General features: G+C 47.1%; 1 protein-coding gene across 6 annotated transcripts in view; it reads left to right on the plus strand.

Annotated features, from left to right (window-relative positions):
• Window positions 1-16,102, plus strand: part of AspRS-m (aspartyl-tRNA synthetase, mitochondrial) — a 319,354-nt gene that overhangs the window by 115,092 nt on the left and 188,160 nt on the right. For all 6 annotated transcript variants that reach the window (XM_070528489.1, XM_070528490.1, XM_070528486.1 and 3 more), the window contains one exon: window positions 13,164-13,210. In XM_070528489.1, coding sequence (XP_070384590.1) covers window positions 13,164-13,210 — 47 coding nt within the window. The remainder of the gene's footprint in view (window positions 1-13,163; window positions 13,211-16,102) is intronic.

Below are 16,102 nucleotides of genomic sequence, written 5' to 3' on the forward strand. Positions count from 1 at the left end.
CTTCTCGCTCAGTCCTCGTCGGCGTACAGGGGTCCAAACCCAAACACGGTCACCGGGCTGGTACTCGACAAAGCGTCGCCGGAGGTTGTAGTATCGGCTGTCGGTCCTCTGCTGGTTCTTGATCCGCAGGCGGGCGAGCTGCCGGGCTTCTTCGGCGCGCTGGAGATAGGTAGCGACGTCAAGATTTTCCTCGTCAGTGACGTGCGGCAGCATGGCATCGAGCGTCGTCGTCGGATTCCTGCTGTAAACCAGCTTAAACGGCGTGATCTGTGTTGTTTCTTGCACCGCCGTGTTGTAAGCGAATGTTACGTACGGCAGGACGGCATCCCAGGTCTTGTGTTCGACGTCGACGTATATCGCTAGCATGTCGGCGAGGGTCTTATTCAGCCGCTCCGTAAGACCATTCGTCTGCGGGTGGTAGGCCGTGGTCCTCATGTGCCTTGTCTGACTGTATTTCAGAATGGCTTGGGTGAGCTCCGCTGTAAAGGCCGTTCCTCTGTCGGTGATGAGGACTTCTGGGGCGCCATGTCGAAGCAGGATGTTTTCGACAAAGAATTTTGCCACTTCGGCTGCGCTACCTTTCGGCAGTGCTTTAGTTTCAGCGAAGCGGGTAAGGTAGTCTGTCGCCACGACGATCCACTTATTTCCGGTTGTTGACGTCGGAAAGGGTCCCAGCAAGTCCATCCCGATCTGCTGGAATGGTCGGCAAGGAGGCTCGATTGGCTGTAGTAATCCGGCTGGCCTTGTCGGCGGTGTCTTCCGTCGCTGACAGTCTCGGCATGTTCTGACATAACGGGCGACGTCGGCGGTCAGGCGCGGCCAATAATACTTTTCTTGTATCCTCGATAGTGTCCGGGAAAAACCGAGGTGTCCAGCGGTCGGATCGTCATGTAGGGCGTGCAATACTTCTGGACGAAGTCCTGACGGGACAACAAGAAGGTAGTTGGCGCGGACTGGTGCAAAGTTCTTCTTCACGAGGAGATTGTTTTGAAGCGTGAAGGAAGATAATCCGCGCTTAAATGCCCTGGGGACAACGTCGGTGTGCCCTTACAAATATTCCACCAGGCCTTTTAGCTCCGGGTCTGCCCGTTGCTGTTCAGCGAAGTCTTCCGCGCTTATCATGCCAAGGAAGGCGTCGTCATCTTCGTCATCTTGCGGCGGCGGGTCAATGGGGGCGCGTGATAGGCAATCGGCATCGGAGTGTTTTCGTCCGGACTTGTAGGTTACAGTGATGTCGTATTCTTGTAGTCTGAGGCTCCACCGCGCCAGTCGTCCTGAAGGATCCTTTATACTCGCTAGCCAACACAACGCGTGATGGTCACTGACGACTTTGAATGGCCTGCCATAAAGATAAGGGCGAAATTTAGCTGTAGCCCAAACGATGGCGAGGCATTCCTTTTCGGTCGTAGAATAGTTGCCTTCCGCTTTTGACAGCGACCGGCTAGCGTAAGCTATCACCTGTTCGACTCCGTTTCTCCTCTGGACTAGAACGGCACCGAGGCCTAGGCTACTGGCGTCAGTATGGATTTCTGTATCGGCGTACTCGTCGAAGTGCGCAAGTACAGGCGGCGACTGCATGCGTCGTTTGAGTGCTTCAAATGCGTCGGCCTGCGGCGTTTTCCACTTGAACTCAACATCACATTTAGTTAGACGTGTCAACGGCTCGGCGATGCGTGAAAAGTCCTTGACAAAGCGCCTGTAGTAGGCACACATGCCAAGGAATCTACGCACTGCCTTCTTGTCGGTGGGCTGCGGGAACTTTGCGATGGCAGCTGTTTTCTGGGGGTCGGGGCGTACTCCGGATTTACTGATGACGTGGCCTAGGAATAGAAGCTCATCGCAAGCGAAGCGGCACTTTTCTGGCTTCAGAGTGAGCCCTGATGACTTGATGGCCTCTAGTACTGTGGCAAGCCGCCTAAGGTGATCGTCAAAACTTTCGGCGAATACAACGACGTCATCCAAGTAAACGAGACAGGTCTGCCACTTCAATCCTGCTAAAACCGTGTCCATCACGCGCTGGAACGTTGCAGGCGCCGAGCACAGTCCAAATGGCATAACCTTGAACTCGTAGAAGCCGTCTGGGGTGATGAAGGCGGTCTTTTCACGATCTCTTTCGTCGACTTCTATTTGCCAATAGCCAGACTTGAGGTCCATCGAGGAGAAGTATTTAGCGTTGCAGAGCCGATCCAATGCGTCGTCTATCCGTGGGAGAGGGTATACGTCCTTCTTCGTGATCTTGTTCAGACGACGGTAATCGACGCAGAAACGAAGGGTTCCGTCCTTTTTCTTCACCAGCACAACAGGATATGCCCACGGGCTTTTCGACGGCTGGATGATGTCGTCGCGCAGCATTTCTTCGACTTGTTCTCTTATAGCTTCACGTTCTCGCGGCGAAACTCGGTAAGGGCTCTGGCGAAGTGGTCGAGCGTACTCCTCGGTGATTATGCGGTGCTTGGCGACTGGTGTTTGTCGAATCCTGGATGACGTCGAAAAGCAGCCTTTGTATCGCCGGAGCAGACTTCTGAGCTGCTGTTGCTTAATCACGGGGAGACTTGGATTAATGTCGTAATCTGGTTCGGCAACCATGGTCGTCGGGGTAGTTGCGGCGGAATCTGAGAGGACAAACGCATTACTGGTTTCCACAATTTCCTCGATGTACGCGATCGTCATGCCCTTGTTGATGTGCTTGAACTCCGGGCTGAAGTTTGTCAGCAACACTTCAGTTTTCCCTCCATGCAGTCGAGCGATCCCTCTTGCGACGCAAATTTCACGGTCTAGCAGGAGACGTTGGTCGCCTTCGATGACACCTTCTACGTCAGCGGGTATTTCGGTGCCGACCGAAATAACAATGCTCTAGCGGGGCGGGATGCTCACTTGGTCTTCGAGCACACTCAAGGCGTGGTGACTACGAGGGCTCTCCGGCGGTATCGCTTTATCTTCCGACAGCGTTATTGACTTTGACTTCAGGTCGATGACTGCGCCGTGCTGGTTCAGGAAGTCCATACCGAGAATGACGTCTCGAGAACACTGTTGGAGGATAACGAAGGTGGCAGGGTAAGTTCGGTCATGAATGGTTATCCTTGCCGTGCAGATTCCAGTCGGCGTAATCAGGTGTCCTCCAGCGGTGCGAATTTGAGGGCCTTCCCATGCAGTCTTAACCTTCTTCAACTGGGCGGCGATGTGTCCACTCATGACGGAGTAATCAGCCCCTGTGTCCACTAAGGCGGTAACCGCGTGGCCGTCGAGAAGCACATCGAGGTCGGTGGTTCTTTGTCTGGCGTTGCAGTTAGGTCTTGGCGTCGGATCACGGCTGCGTCGTGTTGAACTGAAGCTCGAACGTTGCGTCGTCAAGTCGTCTTTCGTCGGTGTAGTCTTGGCTTGCTGACTTCGTCGGGACGGCGGCGTGTCGTCATTAGGTCGTCGAGATGGTTTCTTCGGCGTCTTCGTCGGCGGCGGAGGATCTTCGACAGTTCGACGGACAGCAACCGCACCTCCATCGGTTGCTGCTTTTAGTTTTCCGGATATGGGCTCGCTGACCGGCCCCGGGCTGGGCCAGTGTATGGTCGGCGCTGCGGCGACAGGTAGCGTCCTGGTGACGGCGAACGGGATGGCCGTCGAGGGCTCCACTGAGTAGCGGCGAGGTAATCGGCAATGTCACGTGGGCGCTCTCCAAGCTGTGGACGCGGCGCGTTGACGGCGAAACCTCGCAGTCCCATCTCCCGGTACGGACATCGTCGGTAGACGTGACCCGCTTCTCCGCAGTGGTAGCAGAGCGGGCGGTGGTCAGGAGCACGCCAAATGTCCGTCTTCCTCGCGTAGGTGCGCTGGGCGACGGGTGGTCGTGCTGGCGGCGGCAGCGGCGGACGACGAAATTGCGGCGTTACAGGGCCCTGGTGCGGTCGCTGAGGAGGGCTTTGACGGCGTACGACGGCGGCGTAGGTCATCGCTTCGGGTTGGGGTTGCGGTAATTGAGGTTGCACCTCCGGGACTCCAAGCGACCGCTGAACCTCATCTTTGACGATGTCAGCGATCGAGGCTACTTGAGGCTGCGACGACGGGAAGATCTTCTGAAGCTCCTCTCGTACGACTGCCCTGATAGCCTCGCGCAGGTCTTCAGAGGCCAGTGATTGAACTCCGGCATAGTTTGTAGCGTTGGTGCGGCGGTCGAATTGCCGGTTTCGCATCTCGAGTGTCTTCTCGATGCTAGTGGCCTCGCGAAGAAACTCGTCGACAGTCTTCGGTGGGTTTCGTATCATACCGGCGAAAAGTTCCTCCTTAACACCACGCATTAGTAGCCGGACTTTCTTTTCCTCGGACATTTCCGGGTCGGCGTGGCGGAATAGGCGGCTCATTTCTTCTGTAAAAATCGCGGTGGTCTCGTTGGGCAGCTGCACTCGGGTTTCCAGTAGTGCTTGGGCTCGTTCTCGGCGTACGACGCTTGTGAATGTCTTCAGGAAGCCGCTTCGGAACAGCTCCCAGGTAGTCAAGGTGGCTTCTCGGTTCTCGAACCACGTCCTGGCAGCGTCTTCCAATGCGAAGAAGACATGTCGCAGTTTGTCTTCGCTGTTCCAGTTGTTAAAAGCAGAGACCCTCTCGTATGTCTCAAGCCACCTTTCTGCGTCCTCGAACGTTGAACCGCGGAACGTCGGAGGCTCCCTGGGCTGCTGCAGCACGACGGGGGATGCTGGGGCTGCCATTGGGGTGGACTTGGTGGCGATCTTCCTGCACGTCTCAGGTAGGAGTCCGTGCTCTGGGGGCAGTCCTTGCAGCCGGCGGCTAGCTCGCCGGTCTTGGGCGACGTTGGTTTTGTCCTCGGGCTTCGGGCTTGGATCGCGACTTTGGGGGGGCGTTCGGTACATGAACGCACAAGCACCTCCACCAGATGTCACGTGGTAGTGACGGCGAAGAAAGAAGCAGTACGGTGGAATACAAAACTAGCTTTTATTGGGCGAACCTGTGCCCACAAAACAGGCTACACTTATAGCACAACGAAAGCGGCGAACACAGTCGGCGATCGTCGAAAATCTGATCAGCGGGTCAAGCGCGTCAGCTTTTATACAGTAGTCATCGAATTTTCCAGACTAATCGGCGGGACCCGCATGCCTTCCACAAAGTTCTACACCATGCGCGTCAGGCGAATAAATCAGATAACACAAGGTTCGGCGACAACAGACAGCCGGGTAGAAGCATCGATAACTTTCCAGAAACTTCGGATACATGTCCCGTGCTGTGCGATAAGATTTGTTAGGCGGCGAAACGTGGTCGCCCGATAAATATAAGTACACGTGTCAATATCAAGTATAGGAACTTCAATCGTTGAACCTTGGCTCGAATTTCTAGGGTAGCGAGGCCTGCGCGAGAAAGAAGTTCGGTTGGTGAATCTGTGCGTTTGAAACGGTTATAGATAAATCGGGCAGCTTTTCTTTGTATGCGTTCCAGCGTATGAATTTGGTTTTTGGAATGTGGAAACCATACTATGTTAGCGTATTCGAGTGCCGGTCTGATGAGGCTGACGTAAGCAAGCTGTTTTGTCTGGCTGGTGGAATGCGATAAGGTGCGTTTGAGGTAGAACAGTTTGTTCAAGGCTTTTTTAGCTACGTACTGTATGTGCGCATTCCAGGTGAGGTCAGATGAGATGATTACGCCTAAGTATTTATACTGGGTGACGCTTTGTAGAATAGTGCCGCTGAAACCGTACGGGAACTGCAGAGTTGATTTTTTGTTTGTGACCGACATGCAGACAGTTTTATCAGAATTTATCACCATTTGCCAGTCTGCACACCACTGCACTACCTTATTTAGGGATTTGTTCAGTTTTGCTTGATCTTCGTGGTTACGCACAGTATGATAAAGAATGCAGTCGTCTGCAAAGAGGCGAATGGTGACGTCGACTTGGTTGGTTATATCATCTATGTATAATAAGAACAGAAGTGGGGCCAGAACTGAGCCCTGGGGAACGCCGGACAAAACAGGGACAGCATCAGAAAGGTGATCATTGTATTCTACGTATTGGGAGCGGTTTGACAGAAAGTCATTGATCCAACCAACAACAGGGCCGTTACCAAGTAGGCGGTTAAGTTTGTGAAGCAATTTAACATGGGAAACACGATCAAACGCTTTAGAGAAATCCATAAAGATTATGTCTACCTGTAGTTGCTCATTAATGTTTTGAGTTAAGTCGTGAAGGGTTACCACGAGTTGGGTGACTGTTGATAAACCGTTTCGAAAACCGTGCTGGTTTGAATAGATTAAATTGTTTGCTTCCACGAATTCTGTTAAGTGTTTCAAGATTATGTGCTCTAGTATTTTGCAGCACGTGCATGTTAAAGAAATTGGCCGGTGGTTAGACAAGGAAGATGTGTCACCTGATTTTGGTGACACATCTGAAGGAAGGCAGCTCTCACGGAGTGACTTTAAGAAAATTAAATGAAGAAACTTGCTTACTGGTTCTGCGTACCTTTTCAAGAAACTGTTCGGAATTTGATCTGGACCATCGCTTTTCTTTTCATCTAAATTCAACAAGAGAGATAATATGCCAGCCTGTGATATTTTTGGGGTGCCCAAAGTGCTTTCTTGGCAGTGGCTAGGGACGAAGTGGTTGAGGGAACCGTTATCGACGGTGAAAATGGATTGAAAGTACTTGTTAAACGCGTTAGCTTTTTGTTTACTTTCCTGAGCATTCATGGAGGGCACGTTAGAGCGCTTCACGCTTAGGTAGCGCCAGAATTTTTGAGGCGATTTCCTGATAAAGCTGTGTAATGAATTATTCAAGAAACTGTTTTTGGCACAACGTACTTTACTTTTCAATGACGTCGTTAGCAGAGTTATTTCCGAGTCAGTTTTTTTACACATATGCGACTTTCTTCTTTTCCTAAGTCTCTTTATTTTGCGCTTCAAGTGGATTATATCACGACATATCCATGGACTGCGTTTTCTAGTTTTTCTTTGAACTCGTGGAACAAAGGCGTTTATACAATGCGTCACAATGGCTTTAAACTCGGTCCACACCATATCGATAGACGACTGCTGGTCAGAAATGAGGTCAAAAAAATTTTGATAATTGAAGGCAAGGTAGGTCATGATACGTAGCTGCATCGTCTGCATCTTTGAACGAGAGCACTCGCTTTATAGGACCGAGCGTTCGTACAGGACTTGGGAATTGTAAAGAACAAAATATTATCTTATGGTCAGATAATCCTTCAAGGGGTTCAACGTGAACGGTATTCTCAACGAAATGGTCACTAATAAACACAACATCTAAGAGTGAACTTGAGGTACCGACTACCCTGGTTGGGAAATCGACAATTTGTGTCAGGTTATATGCTAACTGTATATCTGATATGGTGTCAAGTGTAACATTTCCTGGTGTCATTGAGTTCCACCTTATGTCAGGCAAGTTAAAGTCTCCCGCCATTATTACTTTGCTGCCATAGGAGATGTGTTGTTGCATGTATTCTGAGAGAGATTCCAAGAATAGAGGCTCAGCATCAGGCGGCCGATAAACCGCACCAATATGGAAAACATCATCTTTCAGACGGACGGTGCACCAAACAGCCTCGATGCCTGTAGCCTCGGGCATGACGCTGTAAGATATCCCTTGCCTAAACAGCAGTGCAACGCCCCCACCTCTTGTCTTTCTATCTTTGCGTACAATTGCATATTCCGGTGGCACAATTTCTTGGTTGAAAATGTTCGAGTGAAGCCACGTCTCTGTAATGACGGCGATATCAGGCTGGTAAGCAAGTAGAACAGCTTCTAGTTCGTGGAATTTGTTCACCAGGCTGCGCGCGTTTAAATTTATGATTGTAGCTGATTGCGGTTTTGAGCACTGCGCGTCCGCATGCTGATGTGTTCTTCGTTTTTTTGGCAGTCTACGATATCGTTTGAATCGTTGTCCCAGGCGAAAAGACGGCCATCAATGCGGACTTTGTCGTAGACTAGAAATACCTTTTCCTTGCGATCAGTTTAAGTGGTACGCTTCAAGAAGTCGGAGGTCTATGACATGTACGGGAACTGGAACGGAGTGACGGCGTCTTCAATTATTTTTTGACGCCATGAACACACGCGGTTGCCGCGGCAGAGGCCAGGCAGCAGCCGAGAAACGAAACTCGCTCTCTAACCACATACTCTCGCACGCAGAGCACTGCAGCTTTGCCTGTTGTGCGCCAGATGGCGCTCACTATTTTGCAAACCGTCAATGAACGGTTTGCAAAAATACTGTTGCGCATGCGCGAAAACGGCTGTCACGAGCGCCCTCTACATGGTTAGGTACGAGAAGTAGACGAACAACCAACGCAGCTATTAGCCCCGAGAATTAGGAGTCGCGCCCTCTCGCGAGTAACGTCACGGCCAGGACGCCGCTCGCTCCGGCTCGCTCGGCTGCCGCGCGCGCTTGTTCCCTTCGTGTATGCTTGGGGTATGGGTGGCTCGAGCCATACGTATTGAAGAATACGTCGGCGTCTTTCAGCTGCCATACCTTAACCACAGTTTCTTCTTCAAAAGCGTGTGAGTCGAGAAACTTTGCGGCTTGGATATCGCAAGCTAAGTAGCGTTAAAGGGGTCTACTAGGTTTTGCAATGCATATATGCGCCGTGTCTATCGGTAAATTTTGACTAAAAAAAGAATATCTGCAAATTCAACGCGCGAAGTTGTGTATGATGCTTCGCTAAACACTTAACATTCCTTTGGTATTTAGCTATGAGAGGCATTGCATTTTACGTGGAAGAAAAATTTGGTAATTGGCATCAACATGTTATCTGATTTTAGAAAGACACTGCCCAGCGAAGCTCATCATGATTCCTATTACTCTGGTGTGTTGTTCTATTCAATTATGGCCATTCATTAATGCGTAAAAAAATAGTTAGGCGCGCATTTCTTATGAAAAAGTTTGCTGCTACTTTCATCCCCCTCTGAAACAGGCCTCCAAAAAAGGAATTGCTAATGGCTGCTAACACGACGGCGCGTCATGTAGAGTATTTACATAGTTAATTCACAAACACCATAGTAGCAATCACCTGAGAAAAAAGTTTCGTTGTTTAGATCGAGAGCCACTCAATTGAAAGTGATGAAATGTTTCATAGTGACCCTCAGTAGCCTTTATCGACAATATGGCACACCCCTGATCACGTAACGGTAGCAATCGACTGTCCGTATGGCGAGGCACGCTATGTTCGCGAAACCCCTCAGTTCACAACAACTTCGTATTAAAACCATAGAGCCTTTTTTTTTTTTACAGTGCCAACTGGAATGGCTAAAGTATTCTCGAGCTACTACACCGCAGCTTAGATTTCCTGTATACAAAAGGAAAATTCAAGCACCTTCTGTCTCACCATGTCTTGATCCAGCGTTATTCAATTATACAAACGGATAACTATTCGCTTCGTCGGTACATAAAAGAGAACCTTGCAGGCAAATTAAGTTTGCTTCAATCCAATGGCAAACATTCATAAAGAAAGCACCACAAGCCTTGCATATACTTTCACTTGATTTCTGACCCTCCACCGGGGGAATTTCGATATCTTCAATATGTCCCATACTACTAATCATTGACGCTTCGACTTCTTTCTGGCTGCAGCGATGCGGTCCAGCAGGCATACTTCACTAAAAAAATTGGGCCGAGCAGCCTGTGTCAGTTCGCCAAACTGATTCGTCTTGTATATTCCTCAAGCAGCAAGCACCAGTAAATTTCTCAAGTGAGTTTGATTTGATTTATTAATTTCCATTTACACACACACATGTACAGAGGAGTGGTAAGGGGAGGTGGATGAGGGAAAAAAGTCGCACAGACGCGGCTTGAGGTAACCTCACCCCCTTAGGTACAATATGGCTGCACGGGGTAACACATCAAACGCCATATAAATTACATTTATGTAGTGGCCATAAAACATTGCAGTTATACAATATATGAAAGAACAGTGAAATATTTCCACAATAACAATGCAAAACACACTGCGGCATTGAAATAAATAAATGATATACACTTGGTAATATAGACAAAAAAAGAGGAACTTAACTTACATTGTTAATCATTAACAAACGCGCCCTAAAGAGGTGAGTTGAACGTGTAGCACGGAAAAGGAAATATATATTAGTACATTCCTATTTGTACTCTGTAAATAGCTGTAAGCCTTCATTAACTTTACTTCAAATTTCCGCCGCTTAAAAAAATAAACACGTGAAGAACCGCCTAATGTTGACAAGCAGTTAAAGAAGCAAGTGAGGCGTGTAGAATCTAAGCTGCAGTATTAGTTAAGTCCCCGTGCTACTGCCGAGCGTTTCTGTGAGGAAATGCAAAAATTCGATATTATACCATGAACTACTCGTCGTGAGCAAACCTATTTTAGCGGAATAAAATCAACGTAACTGCTGTAGAAGTCATATATAGCCAGCTTTGTGACATACTTGTTGCACCGCGGCAGGTATGGTATCATAACTGGATTCCTATAGGCTATGCTTTTGCGATTGTTTATCCGCGCATGAAAAACCCGCAATGGGCTGGTCTGCGGCGCTTCGGCTGGCACTGTAGCGTTGCCTTCGAGAGCTGCATTGTTGTCTAAGAAATTAGCTCTTTGAATAAATGTTCGCAAAGGAAGACGTCGTAAAAATATATTTGAGACGACCACCATAAGTATACAAGCAGAGAGAACGAGGGCGAACAAACGAAAACACCGCAGAAAGCGCCCGGACAACGCCCGAACTGTAGCAGACGACAGGCGCGAGTCCATGCCCTGACGTCACGCGAGCGGCGCTCGCGGCGCCGCCCGCGTTTGTTCTCGGGGCTAATAGCGCGCCTTGAGACGACGGTTCGTGGTGGTTTTGGTCGCGGTATTTTCGTGAAAAGGACGGCTCGTTGTGTTGCGTGTTGTGCACAAAGTGTTTCACTGGCAAACGGAGCACGAGTTTATTTCGGTTTCCGTCCGAGAAGTGCTATCCGGCGAAGTAAGCAGCATGGATAAGCGACGGCCGGAGATGCCATCACAGCACACAACTTGCTCGCTCCTCGCAGAGCCGGTTCTCATCACTCTATTTGCTGCTACTGAACTGTCATATGCCAGCGCTGCGAGGTTATATCGGCCTGCAATCTTTGAGACACCCTTAAACGCAGCAGCATGTTGCCGGAATAGGGAAAGTTCAAGATGCACGAGGACGGACAGCGCTTGCGAACGCTCAGTGGTGTCACTCAGTTGTCGCTGACATGTTATTATACTAAATATTATAAAGTGATGTCGAAAGTGCGCCTCATATGACAATCAGCGCCTAGTACTACGCCACTGAAGCGATCGAAACACACCATTCGAGGCTAGACGGGGGCAAGTGGAGAGAAGGTTTATGTTGGCGATGACGCTCGCCTCCAGAAATCATGGGTTCGTAGTACTGAAATATTTCTATCTCGGCTCCTAATGAACCAACTTGTAAAATTCTTGCATTACAACACTTCTATGGGACGTAATAACTTCCAGCACATAACGAAAATTTGCAATGTGTTGTGGTGAGGGGCCCTTTAAGAGGAAGCTTCGGCGCGTGGGGGGGACTTCTATCTAAATACATGGGAAAGGAAAAATCGTTTTTCTCAGCAACCACTACACCAAATTTGATGAGGTTTGTTGCATATAAAAGAAAAAGTTATAATCTAGTGACTATTGCTAGCAAATTTTCAATTTCGCTCGGCAGTCCTCAATAAAATTGTTGTAAATCGGAAATTTTCACAAAAGAAAACCATCAGGCTTACAACTTTAACTCGCCAATAAAAATAGGTGTCACAATTCTGTAAATTGCATCTAATAGTACATCTAAAGCAGACAAAATTGATGTATTACACGACTCAAATATACCACTAGTATGCGAGTAAGACTTCTTAAAAACCTATGTAAACAATGTAACAAGTTCATGCAAGATATAAATTGATATATCAAACTTGTCTGCTTCAGATGCTCAAACGAATGTAAATGACAGAACTGCAATATCTATTCTTGGTGCAGAGCTAAAAATCTGTAAACATTTTGCTTCTATTTTTTTACTTGTGAATTTTCGATACTTTCTTTAAAAAAAATTCAAGCCATAAATCAAAATTTTGTTTGCAACAATCACTAGAATTTGACTTTGTCTCTGAAATGAAACATATTTCATTAACATCGGCCCAGTGGTTATCTCGGAAAAGTGTTTCTGCGTTTTACATATAGTGTTTGAATAGGTGGTATCGGAGTTTGGCCCGAGTGAAACCTTCCTCTTAAGTGCCAAGTTGTGCCAAGCTGTCGCACCCGTGTATACTTCGAGCACCGTCTGAGGAGTCGAAGTGGAACATATTGCCACCTCACTGTCAATGCAATGCCCTTCGGGCTAAACTGCCAGTTTTTTGCTAGACGCAACCATATATGTTTAAGTAACTCCAACAGAGTAAGACGATGAGCAAAACAGGAACAAGGTGAAAGCAGGAGCCAACGTTTTGACAAGTGGACTTGCCTTCCTGAAGATGACATATCTTTGTGGCATTGTTTGGCATTGTCATCACTAACAGAGTAACATTTTCATTACCGTGTAAAAAGTTTTGGAAGTTACTTGAATGCAAAAGTAACGAGTTACAGTTAGAAGTCACCTGAAAGAGTAACTGGTTAGCGGTAATGCATTACTAGTAACTAGTTACTGCCCAATTCACTGCTTTTAGCTAACTGTCCAGTTACTGGAACATAAACAAAAGTCAGGCATATGTTATTATTTTTGCACTTCCTTAATAAGCCCAGTGTTGTTGACTTTCAGTGATGTTCAGCTGCTTGCTTGTCATCTTTTGACTGCCTGGTGGCTTCAGAATTTGTACAGTAGCAAAACAAAAAAACTTAAATGTCATTTCTGGAACTCGCTGCACATTGTCATTACACTTGTGTAAGTACCCAGTGTTTTACAGTGATTGGTCGAAATTGTGAGTTTTTATGTTCTGCAGATAACAAATTTTTTGTGAATGGAATTCTCTAAATGCAAAGCAGCCATGTCATTAAAGATACTGGAATATATTTTGGCAGGGGTCTTTGGATTGTGACTTCTGCATTACAAAAGCAATGCAAACACAGTTCATTTATTGTTTTTTTATTCCTTTCACACATTAAAAACGAATGTTACTAGTATTGCCAAATTTTTACCCCATGTTGAAATTCCGTTAATTTGTTTCACAGGTTTTGTCGAAGTGGAGACACCAACATTGTTCAAGAGAACTCCTGGAGTAAGTGCCATGGCTTCACTTGTTGACTGTATGTCATTGGCAGGGCTATCATGCAATAAAACTGAACTCCCATATTCATCTGTTCGACAGCTTTTAAACTTTGTTTATTTCACTAGGGCCTTTTTTCGCATTATCTGCTGAATCTATGCTCACCCCATTTTTCCGGGTTAAGGTAAGGAAATTATGTGCAGCCAAAGCGTTAATGTTGTAACTGGAAAAAAAGTAGCGTGACAGCACTTTTTGCCATCAGAAAACAAGTGCATCATTCAGAATGCACCTTCAAGGAACTGAAACTTGGACACACTTAATGTTGTCATCACTATCAGACTGCTTTTTGTCACACTGTTAATGGACCACATCTTGTCTTCCATACTGTCTGGTGTGTTTGGCGTTCCACATTATTTTAATGACTTTGCAGCCACTGTGAATGGGATGTCAGCCTGTGTTTTGACCAACCTATCCAGTGACCAATCATCCAGCTATGCACATGGGTCTCTCCAGAAGACCAAAAACATGTGGCACAGCTTTATTGCCACTAACTTCAACAACTAACTTTTCTTTGAAATTGGCTTTCGTAATACAAGTGGCTTGTCATCATTACTGACCTACACAAAAATGTTCTGTCACCTTCTTGTAATGGCAGTGGCAATGACATTGGCCTCGGCAGTGCACTGTAGTTTTGGTTTGATATCCAATTGTAGCAGTGCATAGGCAATTTTTAGGCCCAATTATTTGTTACGAGGCATGTTGATGCCGGGTCAGTAGGATAGCCATGTGGCTGGCTGCATGTCGTGTTGAGTATGCCAGTTGGTGTTGGAAACAGAACAGAATTTTGCAGTGCTTGTGAGGGCACCGCCTGGTAATGGCGAGTGCTGAAGGTGTTTACTGCAGAATGGTTCAGGGCTCTGCAGCAGATGTTTCCCTCCAGCTGCCGTAGAACATGCATGGTTTGATTTCTTTTTAGAAGCTTCACTAATTGGGAAGGCACATTTTTCTTTTAAACTCTCTAAGCATCAGCATCTTGTAGCAGTGCCGTTTAGGAGGTACACGAAATCTCGATCTCCAGAGGATGCCACTGCGATTATTGTTTTGCATAGCACATGCCTCCAGGCCCTTGTGTTTCAAGGGCTCTAAGGAGGCAGTAGTGCTCTAGCGTATCTTATAACCTGATATATTTTTACACATCATATATTTGTTTATATGCATCTTAATGTTCACAGCACACGTAATACGTCATCGCCATAAACTTATTATACATAGTTTACGCACTTTAGAGCGACTATTTTTAAAGCCCCTTTACAGCCACGTCACACCAACTTCATAGAACTCATAATTACACTGCAAACCCATTACCATGGACATGGCGCTCTTTGTCCATACTTGGCCCTTGCGCCATTAAACATCAAACATTCATTCCTTCATTCATTCATTCAAATCTCGATATAACGAACTTCGGGGGACCACGGTAAATTGTTTGTTTTTCTGAAAGATTGGTATAGTGAAAGCCCCAAAATTAACCATTCCGCCCATCAACCTATCAGTTCATTAGTTGTCGTCGTATGAGCTATCCACGAAAACGTTGCTGTTGGCTCTCGGCACGTGCTGTTGCTGTTTTCCATAGGTTCCACCGCCCCGCACAACTGAAGCGCCATACAATAAAGAGTGACTTGCGCAAAACAGAAGCTGGTGCAGAGAAAACTACCGACAAAACGGTAGCTCCATGTTGCCTCCAAACCGCGATGTTTCTTGCTTTTTGTTTGTTTTTCACTTTTCTTGCCATGACACCGCAACTGTCTTGTCTGGAAAGTGCAAAATGCGACAGTGTGGCATCCCCGCGAGTACAGAGGTTACATTTCACCGCATGCATGGGTAGTACAGCCGCAGATAGAAGCGCGAAAGAAAGAGGCATGCGCAGAAAGAAGGGTGAAAAAGCACGCGCCTCTGTTGCGGAGCGGGCACTCGCAAAACCTGATGTGTCGTCGCCTCCGCTCACCCGCATTCTTTTTTCCTTGGGTGCCGTTCCAGGTTTTCCTAACCCACGCAGCGCAACGTCTGCTCTCTGTGCCTTGTCATTTGCTAGCCTACTGTTTGTTTCAGCTGCCTTGAAGGATACATGGAAATCTAAGAATCCCCAGATTTCTGAATATTAGTTCGTAGTACTGAGGCCTTGTTAACATCGCAGGGAAACTGAATAACAATCGTTATTATGAAAAGTTCGGTATTCCGAAGTTCTTAGTACTGAAATATCTTTACATTGAAACTATAGGAAGCCAGCAGGGGATTTCTGAAAAGTTTGTTAATATTAAAAGTTCGTTAGTGTCGTGTTTGTAGTAACAAGGTTTCACTGTACTACTCATATCACGAGCGTTGCCAGCTTGATGGAAAAAAGTTAATGCTCACGAAAGTTCAAGGCAGAAGAAAACAAGGCCATCAATGCAAGTTGGATAGATGAAATTCTTCAAACCAAACATCTTGGCAGGCAGGCCAACTGAAACTAAATTTTGGGTCATGTTTAAAGTCTGCATTGAGATACAGTTGAACCTCATTCCTATGTGTTGGAAAAGATTAGAGAAAAAACCATACTAACTGGTAAAACATACAATGTCATTAAAAATTTGACAGACTCAACTGTAGTCGACATTTACGTAATGCAAAGCGTTGCATGAATCGTTTCAGCACGAGACACCGACTCACGCTGAGCTGGTGGGGCCTGAGAGGCACGTTTTCGTTTCTGCGGCTTCAGCAGGCTTACAGCAGCTTCTTTGAGCAGGGAATTTTGGCGGGAAGTTTTGAACTCCATGCGAATTGATGCCGCACGTGTTGACCTGGTGGAGCCCAAGCAACCCAAGATGCATGTTGTCGTTTTTCTATTGCGTAGTATTTAAAGACAGC

This window comes from Dermacentor albipictus, unplaced genomic scaffold (genome assembly GCF_038994185.2).
Source record: "Dermacentor albipictus isolate Rhodes 1998 colony unplaced genomic scaffold, USDA_Dalb.pri_finalv2 scaffold_12, whole genome shotgun sequence".
NCBI lineage: Eukaryota > Metazoa > Arthropoda > Arachnida > Ixodida > Ixodidae > Dermacentor > Dermacentor albipictus.